The following is a 25114-nucleotide window of genomic DNA, read 5'->3' as shown; positions in this document are numbered from 1 at the left end:
CCTTGTTGTCAAGAAATTGAGTCCTCTTGAGCCTTTGCATAGAGATCTTGTTCTGAGAATGTTTCTTATAACTGGACATCTCCTGGCCAGTGTTAATGAGATGGGAAGATCACACTCAGCTACCACCCTCAACCACATGTGTTACGTTGTTCTTCCACCCCAAAGATATCAGTGGTTATGGTAAGTGTTCACCTAGCACGTCGTGATTTTTACACTGACACAGAAATGAAGCAGTCCCTATTGCAAAGAAACTTTGCCATGATAGCCACAATTAATGAAGACTTGTTTTATAGGGGGATGGAATATGTATGAAACATGTGCTGAATCAGTGAGTAATGAGTGAAGGAATGAATGAGAAGGGTTGTACCTGCACGATGATAGCATTTTTGTCATGTCTTTTCCAACATCTTTCCCTCCTTCAGGAACCATGATATCTATTTGCACCTAAAGGCCTATTTTGGATCACTTTGTAGTAGGGACCAAAGCAGATGGACCGCTAACCATCTGAGTGCAAGTTTGTATCTTGAAGAATCAGATTTTATGGTATGATGGGAAATTACTTTTGTTCTTTAAGATCACAAGCATAATAATATATATTTGTATTGACCTCAGGAACATAGAGGGAAAGATGTAGCCCTTATGTAGCCCTTCTGAAAAAGTTCCCCGGATCTCATGAGGCAACAATTTTGAATGCTATCACATATTGAGAAGACTCTACAAATTCCTCCTGTTCTCCTTTATTAGTCCATCACAGTTCTCATTTAATCCTCATTTTTTTTTTCATTTCATGCTTTCCAGATCTGAAAATCTTTCCAATAGTGGCCTTTATGCATTCTAATGATAGTTAATTAGTTGCCTTTCATCCAGCCTTAGTCTCTCTCCCAAACGATATTAAAAACCAATGATTGTAATAATTCTAATGATCTGATGTGATGTTGGACCGATCGAGTTGGGTCCTAGCATAATAAAAACAAGAGTGATAAAAGGATATGATACTTTCTTGCCCTAGATTTCTTTGCTGTGCTCCCCAAACTTATGCAATATAGATTGACAGTTGTGTGTGGCTTTGCATTACCAGAGGTATGAGAACTGTGCCACTGAGTTTACAGTCAAAGTGAAGACTGAAGATGGTTACACTAGTAAAGACAATAATCCTGATATTTTTGGACATTGTTTCTAAACTATACTTTCAGATTATCTTTCCCTTTCTACAGTACAAACAAGATGCGAGGTCAGCAGACCATGGCTGAAATGAAAAAGAGATCATGGAATGAGCAGGAGACAAGATGAACGAATGAAAAGATGAATAATGTATTTCGTTAGAAAAATATGCAAATATACATCTTTTTGCTTTTAACACACTCTGTATTAAGTTATACATATACATAGCATAAGCATTTCACACAATTTTAGCAAAACTACACATTTCATATAATTTTAGCAAAACTATATGCAATTCTATTATAAGCTATTTGGTGTTCCTCAGCCCCTACTATATTAGCACAATTACACCTAAAATATTTTAGCAATATATTATCACATTGTACGAGAGCTGCCAGAAATACTCTGTTTTCCATGTTTGTAAACAAAAATAGAACATTACTACATAACACTGTGATTGGAAAAATACCTTCTTTTCAACTCCTCCCTTACATTCAGTAAAGGAGTCTTAAACAACTTTAGTATCCAAAATAAATTTTCGCTAGAGTAATATAATTTTTTCTGGGTGCACTAAATATGTAACCAGAACAAATCAATTTATTGTCTTTCCGCAATTAAATCACTTCTGAAAGGCAGTGGCATAAGATAACATAGATGAGAATTGGGATTTGGAGGGTTTCAATATATCTCCTCATTTAGCATACAAATTAAATAATGGTAACTCAGATTATGTTGCAAAGTAATAAATTAATTTCGGGTGCCAGTAATGATACTGGTTTATTTGGGGATTTTTGAAGATCTTATACTGGGAAGTAAAGCAAGAGATGGGAATATAACATTGTGATTCAATGAGAAGCTGTACTTTTATTTTAATGTGAATTGATATATAGTTAAATTTGTAGTAGTAATTTTTTTTCCTGTTTTGCTAATAGCAGCAAACAAGAGGTCAACTACAAACTGATTTCTAATGACTCCTACTGAATCTTCCTGCAAAAGACCGAGATCTTGTTAAGCTTTGAAGCTGGGTGGAAGGCAGTTAATGGACTTATATGGAGTCTTTTAATTACTAGTCTTCAACAAATTTATCTTTTACTGCTAGATAGCACCCAAGGGCAAGAGGTAATCTGCTTTATAAACCTTGGAGTGAATTGCTTTATAAATCCAGGAGTTTAGGAATGTGGAAAACTCTCTTTACAGAGAATATTCTCTTCCAATAAGAATTATATTTTTGGCAGTTTTGTGAAAAATTTAGTGATGGATTCTTTGTGACCTCCCAATTTATAAATATCAGCAACCAAACCACATTCAACATTAAAACCAATTCCTTACAGCAGTTAGGGCCTGCCCAATGGACAGGATTATCCAAAGTCAAGCCAAGCACACAATGTTTCCAGCAAATTGACTCCAAATTTCTTTTTCATTCAAAGCATTACATATTCCTGCCAAATGCAGGTCTTTTCTCCCACAAACTTAGTCATCTTTCTGTTAGAAAGCCACTTTGTCTTGCAGAGGTCATATAATTTGTGCAGTTTACATAGTATGGATGCTAAAATATTTGAGTAACATCAGAATTGATTGAAATTAAGAATAAAAATCAGATCGATAGCCAAATACAGAAATATTCTAATTCAAAATCTAGAGTTAAGAGGAAAAATATTGATAGTGACTTGAATTTTTCAAAAGTATAAATGGCTCAAGATTAACAAGGAGCACCCTGTATTTGATCCAGGTCAATTTAATTGTTTTTCTTGGATACTTTGCTTGCATTACTATGATAACTGCATCTCAAACTTGGATGAATGATGGAGTTCACAAGTTGCAGTGGGAGACTCCATTCCTAGACTGTCTCCCAAAGCAATAGTACCAAGAATAACTTTCTCCAGATTTACTATGGACAAATTCACTTACTAATTCTTCACAAATGATATGCTCAGCGCCTGGGAGGATGGGAATCACATTAAATGCATGATTTATCTTTCTCCCAGGAAATGAAGGCTCAGTGATCACGATGCTGTGTTTGCTTCACATTCAAGCGGATGACTCTTGCGCAATGACATTCAAAGGGATGATCTCAGCACCCTCCTCCTCATCTGGGATGTCGATGGCGAGCTCATTCCTCAGCTGCTGATGGCAAATGTAAATAGGGAGGTCGCCAGCCTCAGCAGCTGCTGCAGCTGCAGCTGCAGCCCGAGCAGCAGAGCGGTTGCGGTTGCGGGGGCGGCGCCTTCCCCAGCGCTGGTTCCACTGGATTTTAAACTGCACCCATTGGCGCTTCAGGGTGGTTTGGACCTGGAAGGAAAAAGGCAGCCTTGTTTTCATATGATAGTCAGAAATGACCCATGCTAGTTTACGAACACAGTTCTTAGAGTTTATCAGAGATTAAAGGAGGTCGAATTGTAATTTTGATGTAAAGAGCTGTGCCGTATATGCTGTGGACATGGAATATACCATCTTGGAAGAAGTAGTTGGAAATTGAAGAACTGAGTCACTGCTTAGATTACCACTGGCAAGTTTATGTGCTATTTTTGAGCAAAAGTTTCTTCTTTGGTTCTTATAGCCAATGAATAAAAGTTAATCTAACTTCACAGTCAATGTGGCGTACATGTCGTATTTGGAAGAAAGGTTTAAGAAACGTTTTTTATGCTACCACTCTTGATAAGGGAGAAGCTTTTATATAAATCCACATAGTATTGGTCATGAAAAAATATGTATGTAAACCGTACCACAATTCTGGATTTCATGACAATGGCCTCATACTATGGATTTTCCCTTATCCAACATGACTTGAGATGGAATATGCCAGATAAAACTCTGGTGAATACAGTGACAACCTTTTAAGAATAAAATTTCAATCTCTCTCTATTGAAAGACTTCTAATATGTAAACAAACTTGCCAAATTGTTTTATAAGTATGAGAAACTATCTATTAAAAACAAGAGGTAGAGAAAATGCTAAAGTCAGGAAACTCTAAATAGGAAAATTACAATGACCGCAACTGAAAATAACAACACAGGCAGTGAATTTGCTTGCCTAGCTCTGCTTTTTATAGAACAGAATTCAATTTAGTAGTTAAGTTCATCCTTCCTCTTGTCTCCAAACTTTTTGCTTTTCTCTATAGTTGAACAAAACTAAAAAGCAGATTACTCCAGCAATATCTTTTCTGCATTTGTGAGAGTTTCTCTTGTGCAGTACATAAGGCAAGCTCACATACAAGGTACCTGCATCAATTTATCAACATATTTTTGGTTCATTCGGTCACCAAGCTCAAATGTGGCAGCTAAACACATGAGAGAGAATCTGGGAGAAATATAATGGGAGATAAATCATGTAGCTAGTTGGTCATGGAGACCATTTTATCTACTTTACATTCGTATAAATCCAAACGAAGATAAAAATGGCTGCAAAGCCCATTAATGCTATAAAAACTACATGTATAATATAACCCTGAATGCTTCTTCAGCAAATAAATTTTTTCTGTATTAGCAGAGCAATAATCTCTCCTGATAATTACTAGTATTTGTCATATAATTTTCAAGGTTTTGCTCGGAAGAAGGCAAAGTCAAATGATTCATTGAAAAGCAAGTCCAGAGAGTAAGGAACTTATAGCTAGAGAAGTTCATCTCTGCACAGCAGAGCAACTGTAAGGTTCACGATGACAAATGGCAATCAGAATAATTTAGCAATCTGATATTTTGAATACAGAGTTTTCAAATTACTGAGGCAAGAAACCCTGTTTTTTTCTTTTTTGGGGGAGGTGATGAGTGCTTGGATGCAAAGTACTTTGTATCTAATTTTAGTTAAAAGAGACAGAGACCAAAACTTTGTGTGTGAAGGAGTGAGATATGTCTTGCGGCTGAATTTAGCATTAACAAAAGCCACACAGGGGAATAAAGGATGAAATAACAAGTTTCAGCTACTATTTATTGACTGCTTACCACGTGCCCTATTATAAACACTTGATTTATATTAACTTATTTAATCCTCACAACAGCCCTATGGAAAGGGCAATACTATCATCTCCACTTTACAGATGGGGGTGGCTGGAGTGATATACTGTCCACGAACAGATAGCTGGAATGTGGCAGAGCCACAGCCCTAAGTGAAGCCTGGCTTTATTTGGATCGTACTGTCTATTAAATGTAGGTCCTTAACTGCCAGGTTTATAATCTAGGAACCATCAAATGCCCTGTCGAAGAATTTGGAAATACACTGGTTCCGCATATTTTTGGAGAAGCAATGTCTGTCCTCAGAGAAAGGAAGCTGACAGTTTCCAGGGATTCAGCATCTCTTAAATGCCAAGATAATGCTTATAGCTAAAACTTACACAGATATTTAGAGGTATCCAAGGTGGACAGTTATAAATTTAGAGTGAGTTTGCAAAAGTGCCCAGCATAAAAGAAAAGAAGTCTTTAGTTTTGCCTCACCTTTCCTTTTAAAATAATCCACATCAGAGTTTCCATGTATATTAAGGAAGTACTAAGCCCAGCATGAGGCCAAAGGGTTTGAAGTCTATTTTAATTTTTTTTAAGTTATTACGGAAAGGTTTATAGCCTTCTCTAATTGCATTCCAAAATTATAACCCATCCTTTTGTGTGGCGATAGCAAGCTGCTTTGATTTGTAAACTACACATATGAGAACAGGCCCTTAGCAGCATGTCGAAGACACTTCAATAATTACAGTTTAATAAGGGCAATTATCTCCTACAGTACCACAGGTCGAACCTGATGCTGCCTTAATGACAAGAAAAAGGACATTGAATCTGTTTGGAAAAAAAACAGGGAGATTTTTTTTTGCTCCTGAAAAGTAACAAATGTTAGGAATTGTCAATGGGCTAACTCTAACATACAAAGTTTTGTGAATTGTGCTGCTATAAACATCCCTTAGTAACGGGATCTTAATGAAAATGGAAATGGTTTCTTTATCTCAAAAAAACAGAAATGACATACTCAAATGAACTTGAGACATTGAATTGTTAGGCGTACCCTTGGGTTCGCTGTCTATGTTTGACACTTCCAATGACATCATCGTAGTTAAGACACAATAAATATTTTGGTATTTTTACAAATGCATGTGATCCTCTTGTGTTTTTTAAGGCATACCCCTCCTGGGACTGATTTTTATGTTAGCCCTATTTTGATATTATTTCAGATGAAAAAATTTATTTTGCATGCCACCTGAAACAACTCAAAAGGCAGGGATATGTGTTCACAGAAATTGATATAAACATGGATGACTTATGCCCTACTCATTTATTAATTTTTACTATTCTCTAAAAAAGGGGGGACATTTTAACACCTGGCAACAGAAGGATGTTTTTCATTTCTATACTAGGACCCTAGTTTACCCCGTAGCACTAATGAATGGACAATATATTTTTGTTGAATGAAGGAACAAGTTGATGGATGAATGGATGAAGAAAGGAATAAAATGTACCAGTGAAAAGGGTACAATAAAAACTTTGCTATGTCGATGTTGGAGGTGGATACAAACAGGTCACAGAATAGCAAAATATTTTAGGTGCTTGTTAAATATTTAACTAAGAAATAAAGAATAGAGAATAAATTAAATATTAACTAATAATGGTTAGAAAACATTTCTAATTACCAATAGGAAAATAATATGTTGGTGTCTTCACAAAATGTGATTTATTTTGTATAGAACTATTCTTAAGAGGAACTGATTTAAAATGTTCAAAAATGCTTTTGCATTGTAAGTTATACATTACTAGAGAAAGTATACTAACAAAGCCCCAGGGAGAAATTATATACACAGATAATTTAATTGGGATTAGTTAATTTAATTGAGAATCAGAAAATCTGTGTTCCAGTTCTGGTTATAACAGCAACTGCGTTTGCGACATTAGGCAAGTCACATGATCTTTCTGGGGCGTAGATTTTTCACCTGAAAAAGGAGGGAGCTTTTAAATTGTGTTTCCTGAAACCAAGGAAGCTCTTTGAAAGAACTTCTGGGGCAATAACAGTTCCACTTTTGTATTTTACAAATTGAGCTCCCAGGCAAGATTTTGTTTGAAGAAAGGGTATTTTGGCTAAAAAAAAAAAACTAAGAACACTGTATGAATCTCTAGATTCTACTGATCTAAATAAATATTCAGATAATGGATTATTTATTTAAGAATCCTTTTTGAGTCTTAACTTCAGGGTGATTTTTGAAATGTTGAAAAAGTGGTATGACACTGGCACCACACAACTGGAAAAGAAGGCAGGAACTAGGACAAACTGGGTGGATACTGGCTCTGCCCTAGCGAGAGCTTGGGTTTTCCAAAGGGATTAGGGATATGACTCTTCTTTCTGTGGGAATCCAGAATAGTTCTCACTATTACCGCTGGGGGTGCTGAATAGTTCAAGATGAAACCCAAGGAAAGTATAACTTAGCTGCCTGTCCAGATAGTATATGCAATTGTACCACATATTCGTAGATAAGATCTAGCTTGGAGTAATGGAAAAAAAAACCCCAGTGCTGCTAGTTACAAAACCCTATGAGGTCAACTGTAGAAATAAGATCAGATGAAATGTGTATGGAGGCCTCTTGAAAACTATAAGATGCTGGCTTTATATAAACAGGTGACAGTATTTTATAAAATGCATGCTTACCTCATTGTTGCAGAAGCAGTAGATAATCGCCACAAAGAATCCCTAAAAAAGAGAAAGAAAAATAGAGTTGAAGTTATTTTTGCGTGTATTACGTTGTTTAGTAACCAATATAAATAGACTGCCTGGAGAGGAACATTCCACTATTGCAATAGCAAGTCAAGGTTCGATGAAGTCAAAAGGTAAGAAAAAGAATTACCTAGCACTCACATTTATTGCTACACTACAAGATATTCCATTACAAAATGTATTTTTCTTGTTAGAATGCTTTTGTTTGGCTAAAGGACAACTCTAGTAAATCTGTTTAATATACTTCTCCCTTTAACATGGAGATTTATGGCAGAATATGCTGATTATAGTGCATTTGAAAAAAAATTATACTTAAAAAATTTAAAAACTGAGATTTTGTAGAGTTCAGTAGAGAAATCTTTTACAAGCCTGAGTGTCATTATGGGTGACTGTGGGCCTGACTGTGTCCTGTGGTGTCATGGTGAACTAGTGCACTACTATACCCACAGCCAAGCTCAAATAAGGACACGGACTAAATAAGCTCTGAAATCCTGGTCACTACTTGTAAGACTTCTTGTGCCCAAGTTTTAATTATGACCAAAACAATAGCTCAAATTATGAACACAGTCCCTAAACTTTCTTTTTAGCCCTGTTAATTTTGGCCTCATTCTCACATCAACCCTACAGTAGACAATAAAACTAATTTGAAATTTTTAATTGAGACAGCAAAATGTGGGCCTAAGAGCCTGTGGTAGAGTCACCTCTGCCTTAGGACCCTCCATGCCCTATCTTGTTCTCAAAATATCTAGCATTATGCTTTCAATGGGACTTTGGATATGGGGCAAAGTGAATGGAAATGAGGCAGCTGTTCTCCTTTCCACTGTTGCAGACACCGAGCAGTCCAGGACAGCCCCTGAGAGTCCACTCCATTCTCTCCTGCATAAGGAGAGACCTGGACACGACTTCCCTTTATGGGCACTGAAGTGTCGTGGATGGATTCCTGACATTTGCCAGACAAAGGGAGGGTGATAGAGCAGGAGGCATGGGCAGCTTTGTGCACATTCATTACTCCCCCTTACCCCAGAGTCAGCATTTATTTATAAAGGAAGGTCTGACAATTATTGCATGTTTGACCAGAAAGGATATGCCTGGGTGGGACCAACTGAGGGCTCTGGGAGTGATAGGAAAGCAGGTCCAGAAAGAAGAAGGAAGAAAGAATCTCAAAAAACCTGATGTCCTTCAGATATTTGGCTGGGCTTCTTGAATTGGAGGCTGTGTTGTGACATTTAAGATCATGGGCCTTAGAGTTAGATCAACTAGCTGAATAAGCACAGTGGTTGAATAAATACACTGTTGGTTTCCTTACCTGGAAATGAATCAGAGAATGCATGACGTAATCATAGATCTTCCCAAGCACCTGGTTGGAAGGTCTCCAGGGAAAGACAACAAACTGGATTCCCAGCAGGGGCACAAGGACCAAAGTGGCCTTCACAGCCTTCAGGTACATGTACGATTCCGCCTCATGGGTTTGCCGCATTTTGGTCACAAGCACCCGGACAATGTTCAGCAGAAAGAAGAAGTTGATCTGCAAAGATATGATGTTATGAGCAAATCATCCAGCTAAGCACCACTTAATGACACCCACTGTTCTCCACTGTTGTTTATCCAATGTGGGGAACAGATGTCACCTACATAGAACACGAGAGTCTGACTGAGAGGTGCCACGATCTGCTCTGCATTCCTGGGACTCTGAACATCAGTATAACCAAAGACTCTTTCCAGACCTATATTCATGTTTTGTTTTTCTTAAATAAGAAAATATTTTCCCTGTACATGTAAATATATTAGGTTCAACTCTAATGAGGATGTCTATTCTTTATTCTGATTTTATAACTTTTACAAAGGTGTGTGGAAAACACCACGTTTAGATCCTGCCTTCCTGTTTCCCACTATCAGGATTTTCCCCATAGCCAGGACTACTTGACTGAAAGTGAAATGAGGACTGAAAAATTCATCTGTAAAGTTTATGTAATGGAGACAAATCACTTAGCTTTCTTTAAAAATAACATTTTAAAAAGGAAATATTTTCATTGAGGTATAATTTATGTTCAATAAATTGCAGACTTTAGGCGTACATTTGAGAAGTTTAGATAAATGTTTGCACCTGTGGAACAACCACTCCAAAGACCACTCTAAAGACCATTTATACAACACTAACATATAAAATTAAAATATTAGATCAATTTTATATGTATTGGTTCATAAGACATAAGATTATTTATCTAGAGAAATTGAAGGGTACTTTTAATTTTATTTTGATATGAAACATGATCTCCACCAAACCAATGGACACAATGGAAAAAGAATGTTACATATAAATTAAAAAAAATAGGAAATTGACACCTTCTGGGTCACAAACTATTTTTGGCTGTGAGGGTTAGTTTTGAAACCAAAGTTGCTTTTAAAATTTAATTGACAATTTATTTTAAAAATAGTTAGAATGATTTTTCTACCTGGAATAGAAGTAACTGTTATCACCCCAAAATTTCAAGAATGAAAAGAGATCGTCGGTAATAATTGAACCCTCAGAGTATGTTATAAAGGTTCAAGACCCACATCAGTGGATCCCTGTGAGCACGGCTGAGCTTGTGAGTACATCACTGCTCTGAAGAAATTTAATTTCTGTTGGAAAGGCCAGGAAAGTTAGAAGACAGTGTGGATGATAACCTAGTTTGATCAGTTTCTAATGGATGCTTTTTCAATGGAGTAGGACATTGGTCTATGACTCAAGACTGTTTTCATTTTTCTCACTCTTATCTGAAGAAAACACTGTCTTTGAGGTTAATGGGAAAAATAAGAATGAATTATTAAATTGTTGGTTCTGATACTGACCAATATGTAGTAAGCCGTGGGTAGAAATAAAGAACTTGGATTAAGAATCAGTCACATTCTCCATTGTCCCCAGCCCCCATGTCCAAACTTCTTACTAGTTCTGTGATTTTTGAGTGAGATTACTATAGTCATTGGGTGTCATTGTCTTAAAGAGTAAAATGACCCTCGATAGACTTTAGAGGATTGTTTTTAGGAACAGCATGGCAATGTGTGTGAAATGCCTAAAATATTTCACATGTGTGATCGGTGGTAGTTATGATGATCGCTCATGTACCAAAGATGAAAAAGAAGATGGTTTTGTAGTATCGGGTCTAGGGAAAAGGGATGACATCGTTTATGGTATCTCACTTTCTTTATCAGCAACACTTTTTCACCATTCCTGTAGCCCCTCAGCCTTAACCTTTACCTAGGAGAATTTAGTTATAGAAGTCTTAAAAAATAAGCTACATTACTGTTATAGTGTGTATGAAAGTGAGCTCATGTAACTCCCCCATGTATAAATAAAAGGCATTTTTGAAGGCTTTAAAGTGAAATTGTTATTCTTACTATAGAACATCATTAAGTTGGATTCATTTTGAAGTTATAATACATATGCTACATGGATTCATATTCACAGAAGTCTCAACAAAGAGATAACACTGTTCATAATGGATTTAAGAAACAATTCTCACCACTAATGCTGCCATGACAGGGCCATGGATTATGTAAAGCAAACTGGTGTCCATACTCAGCCAGCAGCTGAAAAAAAGAGGGGAGAACACATCAATACAAATGCATTGATTTTATTTATGAATATGTTCACTTAAAAACTACCATAGTACTTACTTGTCATTGAAGTACAGGGCCCGGGTAATAGCATGGATAGTGGTTGGCACCAGCGGGAACCCTAAAAATGTGAAATGTACAACTCACACTTGGTTTCTTGGTCATAAGACATAAATACAGTTGCATGGAAAATGGTTGTATACTTGCAAAAATACTGGCGAATTTACTGTGTCTGTCAAGATATTCCCCTGATATTTTCGCACAAATTATCTTTGGTCAAGGCAGTTAAAAATGCTCCCTGTTAGAACGGCATGTGCTTTCAGAGGATTTGGTTAAGAGCATCCAGATAATTAAAAGCCTTTTACAAATTACCTAATGTAGTAGGTACACTATGACTATTGCTACTATTGTTATATCTATGCTGCTGCTGCTGCTGACTATTAACCGAAACCAGAAAGCCTTTCATTGTGGGTGAACTGGGCTTTCGGGCAGAGGAGCTGGGTCACCCCGGAAGGATGTGACCCGGAACAGTGTATGGAAGCAGTAGTCTGCTTGGAAAGCCTTAGCTGATGCTCACATTATTTCCTGGAGCCCTTTGTTTATATCACATGCATTGATCCTGTTTTCCTTTTAGTACGAACACTTCAGAGAAGCCAGTGTATTCCTTACCCTCTTAAAGTTCTTGCTATAAAACCTTTATGAAGACAGCTCGGCATCCACTTCCCTGACTAAACTCAAAAGTGCTAGTAAAAAAGAATTTCAAATTTATAAGTGGAACAATGGAGATCGTTACTGGCAATGCATCTTGCTAGGTTACATCTTTTTTAAAATCAATTTTCATTCTATAAATGTAACCTAGAATAAAGTTGTGATTTTCATTAAAAAAGATTCTCTTTTTATTCCAGTATACCTACAAACAATAGAATAGTGTTTGATTTGATTGAGACATCTGTAGAAAGAGGTTTTGTTATTATCATCAGATTCAGAAACGTGTCTCAGGAGAGAATTAAATCTACACATTTTTATTTTCTGTGACTTATATGCAAAAAGAGAATGTCTCAAAGTACTGAGTTTTTACCCAAGAATAACTTCAGCTTCTAAACCCATGAAGCATATAATTCAATAGGACCATCGATTTAATGTTTGGCTTGAAATAATTTTGAGTTTGGCTGTTTACACAAAACATGATCGTGTTTTTCACAGCACTTCTAACATACAATTTCCCCGCTTGGGTTCAGAAACAGAAACTCATTCTCTGGATTTATTCTGAAATACATGTTTTAGAAGTAGCAAGATAGGCGTATGGAAATCTCAATCCTATTTCACCATTTTGTGTAAAGGAAAGTGTTTTCTACTTTACATGGAGGAGTGCAGACCCCCACCCCTTTTAACTCCTAGGACGTCTCAGCTTCCTTTAGCTATGATGCCTTTTTTATGCAGTTTGTTTTTTCTTTCTTCTTCCTCTTCTCCCTCCAGGCCCCAAGATCCATAACAACACATCCCTCCCACCAAACATGGCGAGGGTGAGAATAATCCTCTCTCTGTAGGATTCTTTTTTTTTTCCGGGAGATTAGATAAATTCTACTTGTTCAATGTAAAAGTCCATGGGGGGATTTTCCTTCCTTTGATTTCTAACAAGGGGGAAACTAGCAAGGCGAAGAATCAATTTGAAGAGTGCCGGAAAATAAATGATTTTTCTAAGAACTAAACTTCAGTATTTGAAGTTGCTTCAATTTGAAAGAAATCGACCACTAAGTGGTGCCATGCAGACTTGGTAGGGAGTAACTGCTGAAAAGAACCATTCTTTCATTTTCTTTTGGGGAGAATTTCACCACCAGATACTTGTTCGCCCAGAGGGTGATGTTTACAATGTCTCTTATACTTCTCTGAGATTGGTTTCAAATCCTGGAGTTGGTAACATTATTCACAGCTGAGCTAAATGGGTGGGCTTTACATTAGCTGTAAATAAATAGTCCTAGGACTTGGGCTCTTTTGGGCCAAGTTTTCTGCAGTCCAACTTTAAAGATTCTTTTCAAAGCATTTAGCATACGCCTTTTTTTCCCCCGGCATTGTAAATTTAGAACCTGTCATACTGTCTCAGTGTGAAAAGAATTTCAAAAGGACAATGAAAATATTATCTAGTAGAGATTTCTTTTCTGCCCCATTAAATTCTTTAAAGTTTTTGTGAAACTGTTTTTTCTTGAGAAGTTATTTGGTAGCAATTTTACTTGCTTTCTTCCCACCCAGAAACAATGCTTGCCCAAAGTTGCTTTAAAATATGTCAGTATATCATGTCTCAATTTTGTTTTCAGAGTTCAGATTTGGCACTGTGATTTCTTAATGGTAACAAGTTTGGTGGAATTTTGGGGTGTGTGTGTGTGTGTGTGTGTGTGTGTAGGAGTGGAGAAAGATAGACTGAGCTTTGGCATGCTAAATAAAAACACATTTTAAAGCAATTTTGCTGACAATGTCTTTCCAAAAGTCTATCTACAGAAGTGCAAATCCCTCTAATTTTTTAATTTAAATTTTTATTTTACTGTAGTAAGAACAGTTAACATGAGATCTACTCTCTTAACAGATTTTTAAGTGTATAATACAATATTGTAACCTATAGGCACAATAGGTGCAGTAGATCTCTAGAATTTATTAATCTTGCATTATACCTATTGATTAGCAAATCTCCATTCTGTGCTTAGCTTACTGAGTGTTGTGTTCTTTAGGATTCTACTTAAATCATTTTGATGATGTTTTCAATATTTACTGATTAAGGAAGGTTAAGATATCATATAAATATTTTACTTATTATCATTGCCTTCTTTTTGATACAGTCAAACAGCTCGTTCCTTTTTTCCTTTGAATTGTTTCTGCGTGTTAAGCAGATATCTTCATTGAGTTGTCTATTATGATGCCAAAAAGTTTTATAACTAATTCACAATGCATCCATGTGAAAAGAGCAGTATAAATTGTTCCTTTCAGGTGCCCTCATCTCTGCTGAATGTCACAGGAAAGAATAAATTTATAGCCCTTTTTTTTCCCATGGAAAATTTTCTGAGTGTGGCAGATAGATGTGTTTGAATAGTCAAAACTGGTGCAAGAAGTATGCCATAGATTTTATTTCAAAGGAAATAAATAAAATAGATCTGACAAATAACGTATGTGTCTGTGGTGGGCTTGGGATGGAATGTTATTTTCAGGTCTTAAATTGGAAGGCATTTGATTAGCACCAATTATTACTATCGTGATGATCCGAATTGCCATTGGTGGGGGGCAGTTAAATTGTATCTAGTTGATTCCTGGCGTTACCAGTGTTAGGTAGTCTAGAAATTTTTGAGAGGGTGTACATGAGGCTGAGAAGGCTAGGGAAAGGAAAGATTAGTGTCTGTGGAAGGCTACGGCTAAAAGAAAAAAAAAATAGTAAGAGGCCATTTTGGTTGCATTCTGGCCTGCTTTGAGAACAGGAAAGAGCAGGTGGACATACCACGTGGAAATGGCAGGATACTCATAAGCCTGATTTCAGCCTCACTGGATGGTTAAGGAAACAGGCTGTTGTTGCTGCTGCCCCTTGATAGGGGAGCAGCCAGCACAGGTGAGGTGGTTTGGTGTATATTCTAAATGGCCTATCCAGCTCACAAGGACCCCTTTCCTGTTTTTCTGGATTGTTCGCCCATTCCCAGACATGTTTGCACTATGTGCTAACATCCTCCTTAATTTTCTTGGCCATGGTTCATTGAAACAGGGCAGGCCACTTGCTTTCAGTTGGACCAATCAGATTCTCTTGTCCTGCTATTCAGAATTGGGACTTTAAGGTGGGCATTTAGTCTCTGTGAGTGCCTGGAACAAAAATTTGAGAACTCAGGAAACCATGGAGTGGACTATATTTACCAGGAGAGTTGGGGGAACAGAGACCCTGTGGTCTATGGTGTGCAGAGAAAGAGCACGGTTAAAGCAAAATCTGGAGACAAGCAAAGACAAAGGACAAACGGAGAGAGACTCCTGGTTATCTGGTCTCAGGTTACAGCCCTTTTATTCACCTGGCCATGTTTCCGACTTTGGCTTCCATGAGATGCTCTAGATTTTGACAATTTCTCTATTTTTGTGTACGTTAGAACATCTTTCTGTTACTTGCAATCAAAGAGTTGTAGCATCATCAGTTTAATCTTGAGGCATCTTACCTATCTGCCTCACTGATCCACCATTATAGGATTATTCCATTGGGTTTGGGCAATGTATTTGGTTAAAACCCCTATATTCCTGTTATGGAGGGGTGTTATAGAAACAAACCCCGGGGTGTACAGACTGTGGAAAAGACTTCGGTGCTTAACATGACTTCCCAGGCACATTTCTATAAAGTTGGTAACAATGCTCATTGGGTAGGGCTTTAAACACAAAGGCTGGGATTTTTAAAAATCCCTTGGATCATCCTCCCTCCTCACTAAATCTTTCCTCCCTTACCAGTATTTTTGGGGCTTGCCCACCTGCTGCATTAAAGACAGGCTTAGCTGAAGGCCACTCACGGCCTCTGCTCTGAGAGTCGCAGCCACTCACAGCCACCCTGCAGTGGAAGCCCCCCGCTCTCCAGTCGGTGTGGGATGGTCCACAAGTTCTTCCTCTGGTATAGAAGTTTCAAGGCAAGTGTCTTTTTTTGATAAGGCAGCCTTACCAGTGTTTTTGTCCTAGCACTTGTTTTCTCTTATTGCTTCAGCATCTATCTACACCTATGTCACAGACAATCCAACCCTCAGCTTTCCAAAGCCATTGCCATGTGCTATGATGTTAGGGAGGTTATATGTGCAGGCCCATGTGGTTATATCTGCCTCTTAGCTGGACTCTATTTCCTGACCTTTCACTGGAGGAGTCCTGCTAATGAAATGATAGGAAGAAATCCTCGTAGGAAAAGAAATGGGGCAAGGGTCGGAGAGGCATAGCATTCAAAATGTGAAATCCTCCTTTGCTCTACAAGGGTGTGATGCATAAAGTAGAAGGAGGCCTAATCACATCTTCTCTCAGTCAGGGCATGTTTTGTGTCCCTCCATTAGCTGGGTGTGTTCCTTCAAGTCACCCTTATAGCCACGCCTTCCCTTTTCTGTGCTGAGCCTCATGTTCACCACAGTTTGATTGAGACTGGTAAAGGCATCCCCCAAGCTCTCCTGGAGACTGAACTGCCAGCACCTGCATCCCATCCATCCTTGAAGGACCTGGGCCCCTGAGTCTGTCCTCTGAGACCAAGACTAGAAGAAGACTGAAAACGTACAGAGGTGAAGGTGGCTCAAAAGTCAGCTGGAGGAAATACATACCCCAGCCTAAGAGGTAATACCACCACAGTTTCTGCTTCTCGACGAACACAGCCACCACAATGAGGGTATGGAGATAGATCCCCTCACAGAGCATCCAGAAATAGTTGCAGGCCATCATGTACTGGTTGAAGAAATGCAGAATCTTGCAGCTCACCTGTCAGACAGGAATGAAGAGACTCAGAGGAAGATACGAGTAAAGCTCTGACAGTGAACAGAGGGTAAACGTGAAAAGGAGTCAAGGTATCTGCATTCAGTTTGCAAGGCAGTTTCCCCAAAAGTCTGGCTTTGATGAGTTGTATCACCATTCAGTGCCTTCATTATCGGATCATGTTTCGATAAAACAAAATTTGTTGAACAATAATGTCATTTTCAAGAGGGGATCTTGCAGTTTTCTTCATTGGGCACATGACTTAAACAAATATATCTTTTCCGCTACATGTGCCAGAGAGCTTTTATAATTATTTGATTAAAAATGAAATTGGAATTACAGAACTGAGGTTTTCCAACCAACTTTAAGACTGTTAAAATTCTTTTCTTAGGCACATAGCAAAGCCTGGCACCTAAGTCAAAGAAGAAGAAATGAATCAAACTAGTGGGGTTTGTGTTATTGACATGAAATAATCTACTCATTTTGTGTGAAAATCAAGAAGGAAGAAGGAGTGGGTTAGCAGATTCTGCCAAAGTCGATCACATTAATGAGAACTGCCAAATATTCTGCTCTTCTTCCAACTTTTGCATTTTGGGGGGGCTGCAATACAAGCTAATTTATAATAAAAGAGGTGGCTGCCTATAAATTTACTTTTCAAATTCACATGGACAATACTGAAGCAAAATGAAGAGCATGCAAAGAGTATCTCTCCTGTCTTTTTAGTTATTGAGGTGCCAAATGGGTATGTTTGAAGACTTATGGCAAACAGTGAAAACAACATCCTTCACTACACAAACATATTAATAAGTAACTCAAAATATTGAAAAATTAGTTTGAAGTGGTCTAAATAGTACTAACTCAATAATTTGCACTGAATCAAAGCTGTCAATTTTGTGTCTGACAAGTCTTATTTTAAAACAGAAACAAACTTTCCTATTTGTTCAGAGTGATCTCTAGTGATTAAGCATAATTATGTACATTTCCCTGAAGGTTCTAAAAAAAGTTTTCTCATCAGTTCACTTTTGAACAGAAGGAAGAATGTGAAGTTATGTTTACTTGAGCAAGGGAAGAATCAATAAGTCAATTTCTAAATATTTTACTTGAAGGAAAAGATGTTTTAAAAGACCCCGAATAATAAAGATTTGTGGTCTATATGTAGGTTAAACTTGCCAGGTTATTTTTTCATCAAATTTTATTTAATATATATCTAGATTACATATTGAGTGAACATGTAATTTCTGTTAAATACATGTCCACCTGACTCATCTTTATGTCTCTGCTGCCCCCTCCATCTTCACCCTCAAGACTTAAACCCAATAATATTTATACAGAAGGTGAGCAGCAGATGCTTATTAAATTGAAATGACTATGGCTTTAGGTAGTGTTTATAGTGTTGTTCAAGGAAAATGTTTTGACTCCTAATTCAATATTTTTTCTTCAAGCACCCAAGCAAGAGCTGCTTATCCAAGATCTGACAAATAAATGCCAGGGTCCTTTTTACCTAACAGCACTACCGTTCTTGCAAATGTCTGCAAAGATCAGTACATATCTGAAGGGGTCAGGCTGCTGACTTGGACAGAAAGCTTACAATGCTGGACTGGATCCCTAGGGGACCATCTTGAGCCTTTGTCATGTTTTTCGCAGTTTGGAGCAAGGGTTCTTTAGAAGGTGGCAGTCCCTAAGGTCTGCTATGCCCTGTCATTATCTCCCGTAGTCCTGGCAGAACAAGTGTTTGCCTTTGCACTTCAAACTGGGCATGTGTACGTGTATGTGCCCCCAGCTGTATGCAAAGACTATTTCTGAGAGCACTTCCTGTTCTCAGGATTTGCAGTGTATTTTAATACCTTTCTGGTCTTGAGCTAATGTTCAAATAAAATATTTAAAAATACAGTTGCCTGTAAACATAGTTAAATTTTGATAATACACTAGCTTTCACTTTGTAACAATAGTTCACATTTTTCAACTATTTACACTGCATGCAAATTATCCAGAACTTTTCAAGGCCCTTGAACTTAATACACGTAAAATCCCTAGTCACTTTTTTCTTATAAAGAAGAGATGCAAGCCTTATGTATCAGCTACATTTAATTACATGTGGCACTAAGATGGATGTTCTCCACTGAAGTACTATTTATATAGGCAACTGAAATATTTTTCTACAATGGCCATCTTTACATGAGACATGTTTAAAGGTTTTTTTTTTTTTTTTTTTTTTTGCTGCTCCCCTTATCATTTCAATTAAAAGAAAACCAGCTTTTGGCTGAATCAAATAGACACAGAGTCCCTTTTCCTCACTCCACCATCCCAAACTGCATTTCCTCAGAAAAAACATTACAGAGAAAACACACTGGCAAGGGTCCTACTGCGTGGAGTTAACAATTAAGTCTCATCCTTTCCCAGCCTGTCCCTATCCATAAGAAAGAATTTTGATTGCAAAATGGTTTTGAAGTATTAATACTGGAGAAGTGCTTTCAGAATTAGTTTTTGTTTCATGCGAAAAGAGTCTACAAGTGTTTCCATTCTTTGCGACGTAGGTGGAAGTGTGTGTTTATCATTCATTATAAACGTCATTGAATCCAGTTATTTAAAAAATGGGATATACTAGATCTGATGAGATGAGGGATGTTAAGAAGAGTTTTCTTTCCCTTACCTCATTATTTGAAGTTGTGAATTGTGTTTTGGAATATGGCATGGGAGAATGAGATGTCTGAATAGTTTGAATATGTAATCAAGGAAAGGTGAATTATTTCACATTTTGTAGAGTCAAAGACTCTTCATTTTTCATCTTTCTGTAGCTTTCATATCCTTCTAAAACAATATTAATCTTACAAAGTTTCCAAAAAGACTTAGCAAAAAAAGAAAATATTATTTATCATTGCCATTTCCTTCCTCTTCTAAATGGTCCCTTATCATTCTAGAAGCTATTTAAATCAGGGAATTCAGTGTTTCCAACAGAGAAAGATGCCCAGAAAACAACCCAATGTATGGTCAAAATTTATTGTGCATAAGAATTTCTGTACAAAGATGTATATTGTACTTGATGGATGACTTAAGAAATTTGGGAGGGTCATTTTGATTATATGAAGATTTTATTTTTATAGGATAACATCAATACCCAATACCTCTATAGGATACAACTCCACTATATTGCTTCTTTCTGTAGACCTTTACTTTCAATTAAAATAATTAGTTAATTTTCAAGCAAACTTTATATTCTTCAAATTTATTTCTACATTAAGCATTTGATTATTTCATATTTTTAGGAAAGCCATCTGTTCCAGTGACATATCAAAGCACTGAGCTGCAGTCCAAATGTGGAGAGGTTATGGTGAGAAATAAAAATATATCTCTGGAATGTGGTATGTTTATTTCAAAGGTAATGTATATCAGATCTAGTCTGTCATATCCTAAACTTCTCCAGATTTCAGGGAAGATTTTTACCTTATTATTTTCATCCTAGGTTCTTCCTGCCTAAAATGTGTTTTTCAGATTAGCATTTACCTTGCTCCAGTCAAAGTAGCATATCTTTTCCTCCTGAATCATTTTTTATTTCTAAATGATATTTCTAAGCATTCAAGTTCTCTTTTTCATCCTAGGGGGCAATTTTTGATTATTTTTTTTTTTCAGGGCAATTTCTCTTTAGAGCTTTTTTGGGGAGCTACAACAGTGCTACTCCAGAGAACTGTCTTGTGTCCCTCAAGGCAGTCTCAGGGTGCTGTGTGTATTGAGAAACACTGGAAAGGGCTTCTTCCAGTTTCTCCAGGGAAACATGTCATGCAGGGCCCAGGGACAATAAAAGAGGAATTTATACTGCAGAATCAATGTGAGGTTTTCCTTTGGAAAAAGGAGTCCAGCCTCATGGGAGCAACGTAGTCTCCTCTGAATAACTGCCTGGATTAGGACATGGTCCATGTTCTATCACTCCTACATAGAGCACCATAGAACATAAGGCAGAGGTGAGAACTGGGCTATTTCTGTCAGAATAGGCTTCACTGAAACCTATTCAGAAGAACTAGGAGACAGGAAGGAGAGTGACTGATAAAAGTGCGGAAAAGAAAACACTTGTGGGACAGAGGTAGGTTAGCAATGCCACAAAGGTGTTAATAGGCGGCCAAACGGGTAGGTTAACAAAAGCCAAAGCAAAAAGGAACATAATTTTCTAGTTGATTTTGTTGGTATCTGACAAATCTCTGGACCAATAACATTTTTGCTCATTTGTAAATATTCCAGGGAAAGCCGGCCAACATATAAGATTATCTCGACAATGCAGTGGCCAGCACTGTGCCTATATGTTGTTCTGCCTCTTGCATTTCAGTGATGCTCGTGTCATTTTTGCCTTATGTGGGCACAGACTTTTGGGAAATGGAGGTTGCATCTCCATTGTCTTCCTGGAAGGGTTTAGAACTGGAGTGGGCAATCCTGGGGAGAGCGATTACTTTTGTATGCCTACAAGGGAGGACGGATCAAATGAGACTGACATTCAATTAGTTTGGCAATTTTTCCAGACCTCCTATCTCAAAGTGAGAGGGCAATTTTGATATGTGGAAAAATAGAAAGGGCATATGGCTTGCCTTTTATTATCTTTCTGTTTGCACATCTTACAAGTTTGAAAGTGCCCTTTAGTCTACTCCTTGACGTTAAAGCTAGTGGGAATGGGCATGGCTTATTAATAGGAGTATGAGTTCTTGAAAGCAGCAATGAACCCCTCCAAATATATCCAGTTCAAATGTAAATAATGGAAGAATCTATAGCAGTGCTTCTCAAATTTTAGCATGCATCAGAATGACTGGGGGAGCTTGTTAAAACAGATTCATTAGTCCCAGTCTTAGAGGTTCTGATTCAGAAGGTGTGGTGCGGGGCTTGAGAGTCTGTATTTCTAACAAGAGCCCAGACGATGCTGATGCGGACCACACTTTGAACGGATTCAGGATACAGAGAGAGTTTCCTCAGTACCTGCCATTTATTTTGGTTACTTGCTGGCCTTCCATTGATAATGCTAACCAATAAAAGGCACAAGCTTCCTGTTCCAGTAAACTCATGATGATGCAATGAGAAACATGTTGACTTCGATGGACATATATTTCAAAACCTAACAAGGAAGAATTTCAGACCTTTTTGTCCAGGTGCCAGTGCAGTTGAAAAACTAAGGGGCAAAAAGGTCCTCATCTCACCTTTCTCCTTGCCATGAACACTATAACCTTGTATAGTCTTTAAAACTAGCTGAATGAAAGAGAAAAATCCTCCCATCAGAAAGTCAGCATTAACTTTATAGGAAAGTACTGCAGTCTTTCCCCAGAGGAATTTAAGATTGTAATACTTTAATGAAACACGAGTCTGTCATGCAATCCTGAGATGATTCCTGATAATGTCTTAGAACAAATGAGCCTAAATTTGTGGAACTGCATAGTTGTGATTCTATGGGTTTCGAATAAACAAAACAAACGAAACAGAACGAAACGAAACGGAACAGAACGGGACGGAACAGAACGAAACACCAGAGGAAAAACAGTCTCACCTGAGATAAATACATCGGAAGATGATCCGGAAATTGGCAAAGGAAGCACTTTGGAAGTGTTAAGAAAACAATGCCAGAGCAAGCAGAAGAGTGGGATACGCACAATTCCAACTGATTTTTAAGAAAAACTTGTTAGAAATGTGGCAAAGGAATCAAAATTAACCATTTATTACTCTCAGGGGTCTTTCTCTACATGGTATGGTGAGGATATTATATCACTTTTTGGGGGAGATTCTCAAGCATGACTGATTTAGTTTTACATTTTCAGACCATAGCCCGTTTAGTTATTTATGATTTACAAACCTCTAAATATGTGTATTCTCCATTCACACTTAGTCCTTTGTAGATTTAAGCAGTGTTTTACAAATGCTATGAGTTTCCACATCTCTGCTCTAGAACACAGCAATGATCTAGGCGCCTCAGCTAGAAACTGACAAGTGCTAAAGGCATAATGATAATGCTAACAGCTATAATACAATAATGATAGCTAACCTTGGAGAGTTGTTATGTGCCAGACCTTGTTTTGTGGATTTGAGGTATATTGGTTTCTCACAAACAACTCTACGAGGAAGGTGCTATTATTATCTCCATTTTATGCATTAGGAAAGTGAGGCATAGTGAGGTTAAGCAACTTGCTGAAGATTACAGATTTCTTTGTAAGTAGAAGCGCAAGGATTTGAGATTCTGTAGTTCAGCAAGAGCAATGCTGCAGTACTTGGAGCAATCCCCCTAAGCACAGCAAATATCAGCTTTCTAACAATGAACCAACATACTCTAAAGGAGTATACAAAACCCGCTGGAAGTTCTTTGACAATGGAAATGAGTCTATAACAAGTTTTGCACCAAATTCGTGACAGCCTTCTCAATTCAAGGAAAGCTAGCTGCAAATGTTGAGGTGAAGACTTGCTATATAAACCATGGCACAAGACACTATGTGTAAGTCATTGATTTCATGTGCAGAAGTGCCACCCAGATTGGCCAGATGAGAGAAACTGGAGATTGGGTTGATATTTATATCCATTTTAGGGACACATTCTCCTTCAAATCCATATGGGGATGTGATCAACTATAAATAATAACTTTAAAAAGGAATAATGAAATCCCCTATACCTTTTTGCACTGTATGATCTTGGTTAAAAGATCATTTATTGGTTTTGACATGCAAATAAAGTGAAGTAGCATAAATGACCAGGGCAGGATACCTCATTATCACATGTTGGCTTTATTCTCTCTACATTGTCCCTCAAATCCATGTCCACTTTTATTTTCAATCTAATTTTTTTCCATAGGCTGCTGAAATAGATAATCCCAATATTGTTTTCTCTGCCACTGGGCTCTTATCTCAAAAACTCCGCTGTCTCTGCTAATTGCCTCACATTTACATGTTCTCCTTTGCAGCAGCCTCTTAGGCTGGGCAGGAGTCCAGCTTACACCTGGGCTTTATCACCTCTAGCACCTTGGTTCTCAGCACATTCTAAGCTGGTTGTCTTGTGCCTACCTAGGATGAAGCTCTGACATGGCCTGGTGGCTCAATTGTTCTGAACAAATGGGTTAGAAGAAATTCATGTTGTTTTCCAGAACTTGGTGCTCATTTGACTTTACTTATATAAGAAACTATAGAAAATGGGATTCAATTGTTTCAGCTTACGTGCAAAGTGCTCAGATTCCCAGTAAAAACTAATCTCCCGGTATCGTCCCTTTCAGACCCAGTTAAGTTTAGAGAGAAATTTAGTTCTAAAGAATGACAAGTATCCTGCCAGCCTCCTTTAGATGCAGCAAGAACAATGCTTTTAATTCTGCCTCCAGACTCTCTCTACATGAAGATCATGGAGTGAGCAGGTAGAACAAAAAAATACAAAATTTTAGATATTATGGAAATGAAATGCTCAAATGACACAAATGACAATGGGCAATTTTCACATCACTCAATAAACTGAGGATGTATTCAGCCCTTATTTATGCCATGAGTTATTTTGAGTTTAACTTTTAAAAAGAAGAATGTGAAGGAATAAGATTCTCACCCTTGGCCATACAAGAGAGAATATGCCTAACAAAAAACTACCCAGGGAAGAAACAAACTACTTTAATGGGAAAGGGACCACAGACCCACAGGGATTCTCCACTGAGGAGTGAGGACACTGTGGCATTTTTTTTGCCCTCAACAAAATGAAGAGAGAAGACTCTTACAGAAGGAGTGAGATAGCATTTGGGATGAGGCAGCCTTCCTCTTCAAGAAATAACTTTTTATTTTTAATATATTCCCATGGGCATTGGGAAGGAAAATCTTTTTGGCTCTTAACTGGTGATTCAGTGACCCAAGAATTTGGTCTAAATGAATAAATAAATAAATAAATAAATAACCCACACCTCTGTCTTTAGTTTGATTAAGAGAGAAACTGTCTTTAAAAATTATGTATTCTGTTTTTTTTTTTTTTTTAAGGAAACACATGCCTGAATGACCGATAGATGAAGTGCTGATGGATATGCTTTTATTTAATTTATGACTGTGGTTATTGTTTACATGGTAGTTGCAATTTCAGTAATTATTTATAGATTGACAATGTCTAATAACTTCCGTTTTCCGAAAATTTCTTCAGCTGTTTGTCTCTTCTTTTTCAGTTTTCTCTTTCTTGTCTCTACTTTTCTTGGCTAGGAACAACCTTAATCTAATGTTTTCTGGAATGTCAGTTTTTCAAGAAAAATGCAATATTTCAAATAATT

The 25114-nt window shown here is 37.4% G+C and overlaps 1 protein-coding gene across 1 annotated transcript in view; it reads right to left on the bottom strand.

Moving 5' to 3' along the window:
• Positions 1 to 3189: 3189 nt before the first annotated feature.
• Positions 3190 to 25114, bottom strand: part of CALCR (calcitonin receptor) — a 53300-nt gene continuing 31375 nt past the window's right edge. The window contains exons 7-12 of the mRNA XM_069462098.1: positions 16731 to 16884; positions 11497 to 11557; positions 11343 to 11409; positions 9146 to 9364; positions 7774 to 7815; positions 3190 to 3450 (exon numbers count right to left, since the gene is read on the bottom strand). Of these exons, the coding sequence (XP_069318199.1) occupies positions 3190 to 3450; positions 7774 to 7815; positions 9146 to 9364; positions 11343 to 11409; positions 11497 to 11557; positions 16731 to 16884 (804 nt within the window). The remainder of the gene's footprint in view (positions 3451 to 7773; positions 7816 to 9145; positions 9365 to 11342; positions 11410 to 11496; positions 11558 to 16730; positions 16885 to 25114) is intronic.

This window comes from Eulemur rufifrons, chromosome 29 (genome assembly GCF_041146395.1).
Source record: "Eulemur rufifrons isolate Redbay chromosome 29, OSU_ERuf_1, whole genome shotgun sequence".
NCBI classification, from domain to species: Eukaryota; Metazoa; Chordata; class Mammalia; order Primates; family Lemuridae; genus Eulemur; species Eulemur rufifrons.
The sequence above is the reverse complement of the archived record's forward strand: the minus strand, read 5'-3'. Positions and strand labels throughout refer to the sequence as shown.